This window comes from Kryptolebias marmoratus, linkage group LG13 (genome assembly GCF_001649575.2).
Source record: "Kryptolebias marmoratus isolate JLee-2015 linkage group LG13, ASM164957v2, whole genome shotgun sequence".
Taxonomy (NCBI): domain Eukaryota; kingdom Metazoa; phylum Chordata; class Actinopteri; order Cyprinodontiformes; family Rivulidae; genus Kryptolebias; species Kryptolebias marmoratus.
Genome location: NC_051442.1, coordinates 24,736,315 through 24,746,972, shown reverse-complemented (window position 1 = coordinate 24,746,972; position 10,658 = coordinate 24,736,315). Strand labels below are relative to the sequence as shown.

The 10,658-nt window shown below is 38.4% G+C and overlaps 1 protein-coding gene across 1 annotated transcript in view; it reads left to right on the top strand.

Moving 5' to 3' along the window:
• The first annotated feature begins 6,638 nt into the window (after positions 1–6,638).
• ntm (neurotrimin) overlaps positions 6,639–10,658 on the top strand; it is a 295,982-nt gene continuing 291,962 nt past the window's right edge. Inside the window, exon 1 of the mRNA XM_037979030.1 lies at positions 6,639–6,805. Within this exon, the coding sequence (XP_037834958.1) occupies positions 6,745–6,805 (61 nt within the window). The 5' untranslated portion in view covers positions 6,639–6,744. The remainder of the gene's footprint in view (positions 6,806–10,658) is intronic.

Sequence of the window (10,658 nt, the reverse complement as noted above, 5' to 3'; positions counted from 1 at the left end):
CAGTAACCATATCAGTAGCTCTAACACCTCGCCAGTCTTGAAGCTCACAAGCTGTTAATCTCCATCTTTCGCGGAGTTTATAAGGCCACTTCATGATGACTTCCCTCATGTGAGATGAAATATTCAACTCTTATACTAATATTCAACCCATATACTGTATTTCTGACATTGTATTACAGCATCCACATAAAAACAAAGCAAATTCCTGGAAAGCTTTGACATCTTCTGATTTTATAACTGGCCAGGCAAACACTTTTTCCATATATGGAGAGGCAATATCATGTGCATTTCCAAAATGCTCCATAATAAGTTGCTTTGCTCTCTGATAGCCCTACTGTGGTGCCATGTACATGCAGCTCCTGACAAGCTGCCTTGGTTTCCCTCTGGTGTATTGCTCTAAAACGTATAAACAGTCCTGATAATTATCTGTCTTTTCTTCCACACGATGTTCAAAAGCTCTTAAAAAAGACATGCACTGCAATGGATTGCCATCAAAAAATGGAATCTCACTCTGAGGAAGAGTGGCTGACAACTGTTGCTGAACAAGCATTGATGTAATTGCATTCTGTTTTTGCATAATAGAACAAATGACATTATCAGCTAGAACTGATGAACTGTTAAATTGTTTTTGTACATTATGCTTTACTTGTGGTTGTAAAGCTGTGGACTGAATAGGAACAGTATTTGGCTTTAAGTTGACATTTTCAGAAGGTAATCCATCCCACTTTGAACATGACCTAACAGTGACATCCCGTGGCTGTTTTCGGTGCTGCACTTACATGTGATTTCATATTGCAGAAGACCCTATGGTCTTACGTCAGGTAAAGATGTTGAGGGTGCAGTAAAGCTCGGCATAACGTCAGATTTATTATTAGGCACAAATTCTTTTGCTTGTGGGTTGAATTCTGTGCACTTTTGCTCTTTAAATCCTTCGCTAATGTAAGAATTCATCCCATCATTAGACAATAAATTGGATTTTCCTCCAACGCTAGTGCCTTCTAACACAGATAGGCGTGCTGCAGCAGCAGCAGCTATTTGCACTTCTATTTCCACCTGTTCCTTTTGTTGTCGTATTTTATCAGCTTCCAAACTATGACTCTGCTTCAATTCCTCCAATTCATGTTGCCACTAAAGCTGCTTGATCAGCCAGGGCTTGTCTACGAGCGGAGGATGTGCTAGATGCATAACTGTGTTTAAAACGCACACTTGAAATATTTGAAACACTATTCTCAGGATTTACACCATCGTCACCCTCATCATTGTATTTCTCTGCTTGAACGTCATCAGCTATATTTTCATTACACACATTTTCACTGACATCATTATTCACTTCATTTTCTTTCAGCCAAATATGCACTTTATTCATAAACTCATTATTTGCCACTCTTCTCTCCTGAAACCAAACATTTTGCCTTTGCTGCTCATCCTCAGGCAAATTAAAATCATTTAACAAGGAGTTATGAAGAAAAGACACCTTTTCACGCAGAGTATTAAACCTTTGCATGCATCGTTTCACCTGTCACCTCAGAAACATTTTTATTTGACGAACAAAGCTCAATTATTTTTTTACTTTATTTTACTAGCATTTCTAATCCCTTCACTTCTTTCCTTGTGTGCCTTTTCTAAAGCAAAAGCAATTCCCTTTAGAGCAAGTTTTCTTTGTCTTTTTTTACTTTGAGCACCTGTAGGCTCAATTTCAACATTTACATTACTCATTTTCGACTGTGAATCAAGAATAACAACAACGGGCTACGTTGCACTTTATCAGCCTTTACATGCAGCCAAATGCTAAAAAAAATTACCACAATGCACAAACGCATTCACATGAGTAGTTGTTGAATATTCACACTTTGAGATATGACTGAATGATCTGTCTTCTCGGTCCAAAATATGAACATTTTGGTCCTCAAAGGAGTGTCCCTTATCCTTGAGGTGTAGATGAACAGCTGAGTCCTGTCCAGAAGAGGTGGCTCTCCTGTGTTGAGCCATGCGTCTGTGGAGAGGTTGTTTGGTCTCTCCAATATAAAGGTCTGAACATTCTTCGCNAGTTTGGGTTTGGGTGTTTTGTCCTTAGGGTGGACCAGCCTCTGTCTGAGAGTCTTGTTGGGTTTGAAATGTACTGGGATGTTGAGTTTAGAGAAAATCCTTCTGAGTTTCTCAGATACTCCAGCAACATAAGGAATGGCAATGTTCTTTCCTCTGTTCCTCTCCTTGTTCTGTTCCGTGGGTTTCCTAGCTGATTTGACAAAAGCCCAATTGGGATACCCACATGTTTGGAGAGCTTTTTTGATGTGCTTCTGTTCCTTTTCCTTCCCTTCAGTCTTCGTGGGGACGTGTTCAGCCCGATGCTGTAGAGTTCTGATGACAGAGAGTTTGTGTTCCAGAGGGTGGTGAGAGTCAAACAGGAGGTACTGATCTGTGTGGGTTGGTTTCCTGTAGACTTCAATGTTGAGACTGTCCTCTCTTTCCATATGAAAGAGTAAGGAAGATTGCACTCACCAAAGATGTCTTGAATGGTATTCATGCCTCATATCTTAATATTTAATCTTACTTGACATGACAGGGATGTGTGGTTGAATGAATATAGGTCCTTTGTTTTGTCATGCAGATGAGCTAGTCAGGTGGGCGTGTACCAAACTTTTCCAGGTGAGTTGTCTCCTTCATAAAGTGGCATATCCTTTAATCCAAAAGGTCGGGTTTATACTTGTCTTGTAGCGACTACCAAGTTCCACCTTTTTTAGTCACGGCGTTGTGTGGGCTCCCAGATTATTACCATGATTATTATTATACAGAGGCTTGAGCATGATATTGGAATTACAGGAACAGCTCTAAAATTGTTTAAATCCTATTAATAAATTCCAGTTTGTTAATGTTAAAAATTAATCTTCTTCATACAACAAAGTTTATCCTTAGGGTTCAGTTCTTGAAACAATACTCTTTACTTTATATCTGCTTATATTAGGTAAAGTTATTAGACAGCATGGTATGATGATTCTCAGTTACATTTATCCATGAAACCTGTTGAATCCAATCAATTACTTAAATTGCAAGCATGTATTAAATACATAAAAACTTAGATGACTCTTAATTTTCAACTTTTAAACTCAGGCAGGACAGAGGTTGTGGTTTTTAGACCTGAGCCTCTTAGGAACAAACTTTGCAGCCTTTCACTTCCTCTGGATGGCATTAATTTGGCCTCTAGTTCTAATGTAAAGAACCTTGGTGTTATCTTTGATCAGTATATGTCTTTTAACCCCCACATTAAAAATGTTACCATGACCGCTTTCCTCCACCTACGTAATATCACTAAAATTAGAAATGTCTTATCTCAAAATAATAGAAAAACTGCTCCATGCATTTGTCACATCTAGGCTGGATTATTGTTATTTATTATTATCTGGGTGTCCAAAAAACTCTTCAAAAAGTCTTGAGTTGATCCAAAATGCTGCTGCCAGAGTTCTGATGACAGTTAGGGTTGGCTTGGGTTTCCTGAGCTATCCCTTAGTTCTGCTGCTACAGGCTTAGACTGCTGGAGGACAAATTGACCACATTTCCTCACTCTGTTGCTGTCTTAACTTGTTTTACTGTAATTATTTCTATCATTACCATGATTTTCTTTGTCTTTCTTCTAATAGAAGTTAAACCTGGACCAGTCATTCTGTGTTTATCTGTATCTCTTTCCTGTCCTCTCAGACCCCAGCTGGTTGAAGCAGATGGCTGCTCATCCTGAGCCTGGTTCTGCTGGAGGTTTCTTCCTGGTAAAGGGGAGTTTTTCCTTTCCACTGTTGCCAATATGGATGGGAGACTGCAATAAAGTGAAGATTCAACGCAATCTGCTGACTTCCTTTGATAGAGAACTTTTACTAGTTGCTGCTTTATAATGTATGTTAATGGTTTTTTTACAGTGCCCAGAGAGGACTTCTTTTGCGAGTTGGCGCTAAATAAATAAACTGAATTGACTGAATTGAATTACAGTATGAATATGATAACTAAATACTGATTAATTAGTTTAGTTCTTCAATAAGGTATTCAGAGGTTAGAGGTTTTTAATGATTTTAAGAATTTATTTATGTATATACAGTGTTAACCTTGTGATGTTTTGTGTCTGTGCAGCGTAACCCCTCTGTCCAAGGCAGATTATTCCAAAGGGAGACAAATAAAGCAATTTTGACGTTGACTTGTTTTAATCCTCAAACTCTTAGTTAACAGTTCCTTCACCATCAGGCAGAAACATGTTGCAAGATTACACTCCTCTTATTAAAAAAGGTCTGTTTTTCAGAAGTTGACCAAGATTTTATCATCAAAGGTCAGTAACTTCTGAAAATGGAAAAAAATCAGTTAATTAATTTTGCTGTCTCTAAAAACACAATGCATTCACTTAATCTCTGTACTTGTTTTTACTTATAAAAAGCTTGTCACTGTTCTTATTGTTCACAATCTTTTTTTAATAATTTTTCATTTCTTTTTAGTTTTTAATTGTGAAGAAATAAAATGCTGACTTTGTATTTCTGCTTTTATCATTGCTTTTTGTGTACTTTTTACTGCCTCTTGACCAGGTTGTTATTGTAAAAAAATGGTTCTGAAATGACTTACTTGTTAAAATTTCGTTAGTACTCAACATTGTCTACATTGCCTTGTGGTTTTCCGAGGACATTATCAAGATGACATTGTTTTCGGCACACATTGGCCTGTGGCATGTGAGTCATGTTTATAGAATATCTCTGAGGCGGTCAACCAGCTCAACGGTTAGTTTAATGCTTCCACTGCCTTTATTTTTTTATATTAGTATTAGTGTTCACTTTATCAAAATAGTCATTTTGAAGATGTTTTGTGTGCAAAACTAATTTTTTATATTGTAATTTAATTTAAATTATTTGAATTTCACAGGAGTTTAAAAGATACTAAAGACAGACCATTAGATGACGAAATTACACTTCAATTATACTGACAATTTATTGGTATTACAGTATATCTGTATGCATATATTTTCTAACATTTAAAAAAAAAAAACAGCTTTTATATTAACTGTGAAACAAATTGTCAATGAAGTATGAAATATATATGTTACATTATTAAAAGTGACCCAAACCAGGGTTATGAATCAAGCTGTAACATATTGTATGCAACTTCATGTGCCAAAACAATACTAAAGGCAAATGAAAGCATTAAACTTACCATTGAGTTGGACATAGCTTCCATGTTGTGAAGCTGGTTGACTGCCTCAGAGATGGTTTTCCTGCAAAATGAGTGTCACATGACTAACACAGCCTGACTGGATTGGCTGGGTGTTGGATCCAAATGTGCTGGTATCCCTTGCTAATGTCTGAAGTAATGATCTGAAGTAACCCTGCCTTTAAAGGGGACCTATTCTGCTTCCTTGAACAGGTCAGGATAGGTCTGTAGGCTGTACAGAACATGTTCATTACATTTAATACACAAAATCATTCTCAGATATTCAGATTTCACCTGATCAGTTCTGCCTGTTTTAGTTCATTTCATAATGAGCGGTTTTAGGGTGTCATCACTATTATGCAAATAAGCTGCTGTTGGCCACGCCCCCCAACTCAGTGTCTCCTCAGAACAAAAAAACTCTCTGAAGGATTAAACTCTGCAGATCTGATCCACATTTATATTGTAATTAATTCAAACTCTGAGGATTCTGACTTCAGGACACCGGCAATCAGCGGTCCAAACCTGAAAAGTGTGATGGCTGCCTGGTAAAGATCAGTTTTATTTTTTTTCCAACTTTTCTTCTCTTTTATTAACATAGCTCTAATGTTGGTTTTGACAAACCTGCCGTGACTTTAACAGAGACGTGTTTCTGGGACAGCTGAGCTGTTCAAACTACAACTTTCTTTGGCAACATGGCGGGGACATTGTCATCCAAACTAACATGAAGACCCTCAGCTCTGTTCTCTGTGACTGGGAGAACATGCATGGACACATGTTCTATGTTGCTTAATGAAACAGTAAGGACAAAAATACAACATTAACATTTCAGTGGTATTTATAATTCAGATCCCAGTGACACTCCATACAGCGGACATCCTGGACAGGTCTCCAGTCCATTCCAGAACCACAAAGACACAAACAATCATTCAGACTCACACTCCTAGCCAGGGCTAAATTAGAGACATCAGTTAACCTAACATACATGTTTTTGGTCTGTGGAGGAAACCGGAGTACCTGGAGAAAAGCCACGCGTTCAAAGGGAGAAGGTAAACTCCACAAGGAAGGGCCGGAGGGGGGCGAACCTGTGACCTTCTAGCTGTGAAGCAACAACTGTAACCACTGCTCCACCAGAAAAAAAAGTGTTTGATTTTGCAAAAAAGTCCGAGCTATTCTGAAAATGTGTTTATTTAAGATTCTGTCTGATTTGAAGAATGTGGGGGGGCAACTTCACTCAGGTGTAAACGGGAGGCACACCGCCTCCTTACAAAGTAACCGCCAATCTCACTAGATCAGGACAGGATGTGAGTACTTTTATCCGACAAAATAAAAGTGATTTCAATGAAGTGCCTTTCAAACATCCGAACATTAGCGAAGAGCTGATTTTATTTTGAAAATCCCAACCGGACGTGGTTTCTGTCTTCACCGCTAGCTTCTTTAGCTTTCTCGCAGCCGTTAATATCCTGACAGTTGGAGGCAGAGAGGACTTCGGTACTGTGGCAGTTTATTCCAGAAGACCGAGGACTTTTCGGGGTTGTCAGAGATTAGAAAGCCGCAGACTGGTGGACGGTAAACATGAGGAATCCTCTGTACTGGGCTGTGCTCACCGGAGTCAGCATCCTGTTGATGGAGCAAGGTAAGACTGCGGTTTAACAGTTGGGTCTGTTGTTGTAGCTTAGTTCGGCCAGGTTCTGATCCCTGAAGTGTCTGCTTCTGTTTGACGGCGTCGCTGGCCGGATTATTAAAGCTCTTAGTGAAGTCCAGCTTTGAGTGTATTTTTATCCAGGTTGTGTCTCTCCTGGGAAGCAGGATTATTCTGAGCACTTCTTGCTGTCTTTGAACATTTCTGAAGGTGATGTTCATCAGATCAGCCTGGGCTGTGGGGGTGCTCATATTTGGACCTGTTAACTTCAGTTTGGTTATTACTTCTCAGTGTAGGGAGTGCTACTTTGGAAATGTAATAACTTAAAATGTAATAATCTTATAAATAATTAAATTACAAAGTACACTGTGGCCTAATAGGGGACAGCCACAGGAAATCTTGAAGTGGGACCAAAGCCAAAAGCCATCACACGGTTTCAGGAGTTTTATTTTACTGCTGTCATTTATCGTTATCTAAAATATATTGCAATATGGGAGTTGGGGTATAACCTTGTGATTTAGGTCCACATTGGTTTGTTATTTTACAGCTGATGTAACTAACTAACTGAACAGCACAGACTTGTCCTCACCTCTCTTGAATTGATAATATTAGAAAACATGCATCTAGCCCTCCCACTTAATTCCAATTGTATTTAGAAAATATAAGACACCTCATGCTTTATTGTAGCCCTCTGCATGGGAGGTGAATTGGTGAGGGACTACAAAAAATGAACAATCTAACCACATGACTTTAAGTATGGTAAAAAGTCGTATAAACAACTCTGCTGTTACTGTGACTTTTAATCTCCCATCCATACAATCATGAGCCTCAGCTTCTAACAATGTCACCAACTCCAAGAAGTGCAACAACATTTACCACACAAATACAGAAACTTAGAGAGCTATACCACTGAAATATAATTAGAACTAGGGCTGGGCAGTAGGACAATATCAGATGGTGAAAGATTAGAATGTGTTGACAATCTGCCTAAGCAGAGAGATCAGAGGATTGCCTATAGGCCACATTGCTGTTGTTGGTATATGCTTAGTTGTGCTGCAGTTTTTCCTAAGCCAGATCACACCATCGGCTTGTGCAGTTAATGCCGAGCCCTAGAGAAACTGTTTTCAACTTATCATAACAAACAGTGCCAAGGATTTCTCATTCAAACTAGAGCAGAAAACTCAAACCAAAATAAAGGATTTGGTCCCAAAAAAACTCCATATATCTTTGAACTATTTTCCCTCAGGGTATAAAAAGAGTATACTTCTTTTTCTGTTTTTTATTTTGTAGAACTGGTTTAGCATTTCTCAGTTATTCTCCCTAAAATAACTGAGAAAAAACAGCTTTTACGCCTTGAAAAAAGGCATTGATTGGTTATACGTTTTAATCTGTTGGATATCAGTCTGCTATCAGTCATAGCTTGTCTACCAGTGAGCCAACTCCTCTTTTTAAGCTAACACTGTTTCAAAACAAACATTTGCAACAGGCTACTGGAGTTAGCATGTAGGATATATAAAGCTGTTGTTTTTTCTTTTGGCTGCTCCTCTCAACGGGGTTGCCACAGCCAGTGAACTCAGACGAGAGATCTGGGAATCGTCTTTTTGCCGGTTGCCCTTGTTGAAGCAGTCTGGGCTGGAATCTGCAGCTTGAGAATTATAAGACGGCAGCACTGAGCACCGAGCTACCACAGCCCCCCCAGGTGAAATATATACAGCTAAGGAGGCTAATAACCAGCTGATGAAATACTAGTTTCACCTTGGCAGGCTCTCAGAATTTACAAATAGCAGAACAGCAGAGAAAAGGTAATATACTGCAGGTACAATTACTTTAGATTTATAAATAAACTAAATTGAAAATTAAATATAGTGTCAGCTAAAACACCATAGAACAGGTTCATTATCAATACCAGTGATGATATTAAAATTTCAGGTTGGATTTTTATCATAAATAAAAATGTTATAAAAAGCTGCTCACAAATAGGTTTAAAATCTGTCAACACGTTCACGCGTTCTCTCAATCTCTTAACTTGTATCTGTGCATTAAAATTGAAATATCTATAAATATTTTATTTAGTAATATACTATTTTACTTATAAAATAATCATTATTAATGTACTGTATTAGAAGGGAGCAAAAGTAGCAGTAAATAGATTTTTGTGTTTTTTAAAAAAGCAAATAAATGTTTTTCTTTTTGTTTTAACAGTAAAACTGTGCTATGTTTTGCTCAATGTTATGAGAATTATATATCAATCTACACCCATCCCCGTTTTAGAGTAAATTCTATTTTTAATGTCCTGTTAAAGTCAACTAAGCTGCATTTAATACTAGTCACTTCAGTGACTCGTTTGGATCAGTCTGTTGGATTGTGATTTGTTATTCAGCTCTTTAGTAGTGATGTTCAAGAACTCATTCATGTCTGCATGCTGTTTAGATGTGTCAGCTTTGGTGGTGCTTGGAGGATTTGGACTCAAATGCAGGCAGACACGGAAAAAACTCGAAATGAAAACTAATTTATTGAAAACCAAAAACAAAAAGCTGCAGTGGCAGTGAAAAAACCTCAATAAATAAAACTAACACACAGCAGGGTGTACCAGAAGGGCAACACTAGGGAATCCAGACAGTGCAACAATGCAACGATGAACCAGTGAGTGGTGGAGGCTGAGGAACGAGTTATATAGACAGAGGGTGATTGATAAGTGGACACAGGTGACTGATTACAAATGAGGGACAGGTGCAGATAAGTGTGACAGGTCGACATGTAATGAATGAGCTGAGGACAGATGAATAAGGAGAAGGGACACAGAGAGCACAAGGATGAAAACTACACAGGAACTTAAACTAAACACAGGGTTAACAAGAAATAGTTTTGGATCTGAGTTTTGTACTTTTCAGTAACAGTGTAAATGAAAACATTATAACTATTGCCTCCCACCAATAGTAGACAAATTATAATGAAACTTTCAAGAAATCATTGGAGGCACATCTGCAACTCATTCAGTTTTAGAGTCACCCCCAGTTCAAAATGGCTTTCACAGCTAATTAACATTAGTCAACACATAAATGACTATAACTTAGTCAATTTTACAGATATGGAGATAAAATTTGATGTGGTTATAGTTGACAGTTATAAGGCACTTTCACAAAACACTTCAGGCCAGCCCCTGGAAGCCTTCTGGCCCCCTGGGTGTGATTCCTACAAGGAACAAAGCCAGTCCTTCCCTGATGCACCTTTGTGCTGCAAAGTGAGGTGGTAACAGACATGTGACAACCATCTGATGGCAGAATTAAACAGCAACAAACAGATTTATTACTGAGGAAAGACAGACGTTAAAGCACAACAACTTTGTGTTGAGTTTAAAAGATTAGTTGACCACAAAGAGCAGGGATGGGCAATTAACTTTTACAAGGAGCCTCATGAGAAACCTGAGCTTTGTTGGAGGGCCGAACCAACAATAACTTGAACTTAATTCTGCTCACAATTAATTTTTTTCACCCATTGTAAAAAGCAGTAAATTAAGTATTTTGATTAGCTGCTAATCAAAATATGTCCCGACAGGATGGAGTGGATGGAGAAAAGTTTCAGGACGGATTTGTGATAAAAGGTGGCAGCAAAGGTCAAAGGAAAGGTTTACAGACAGTGGTGAGAGCAGCTATGTTGTATGGTTTGGAGACAGTGGGATGGACAAAAAGACAGGAGACAGAACTGGAAGTGGCAGAACTGAAGATGCTGAGGTTCTCCTTGGGAGGGACAAGGATGGATAGGATTAGGAATGAGGTCATCAGAGGTACAGCACAGGTTGAAGGACTGGGAGATAAAGTTAGAGAGACCAGACTGAGATGGTCTGGAC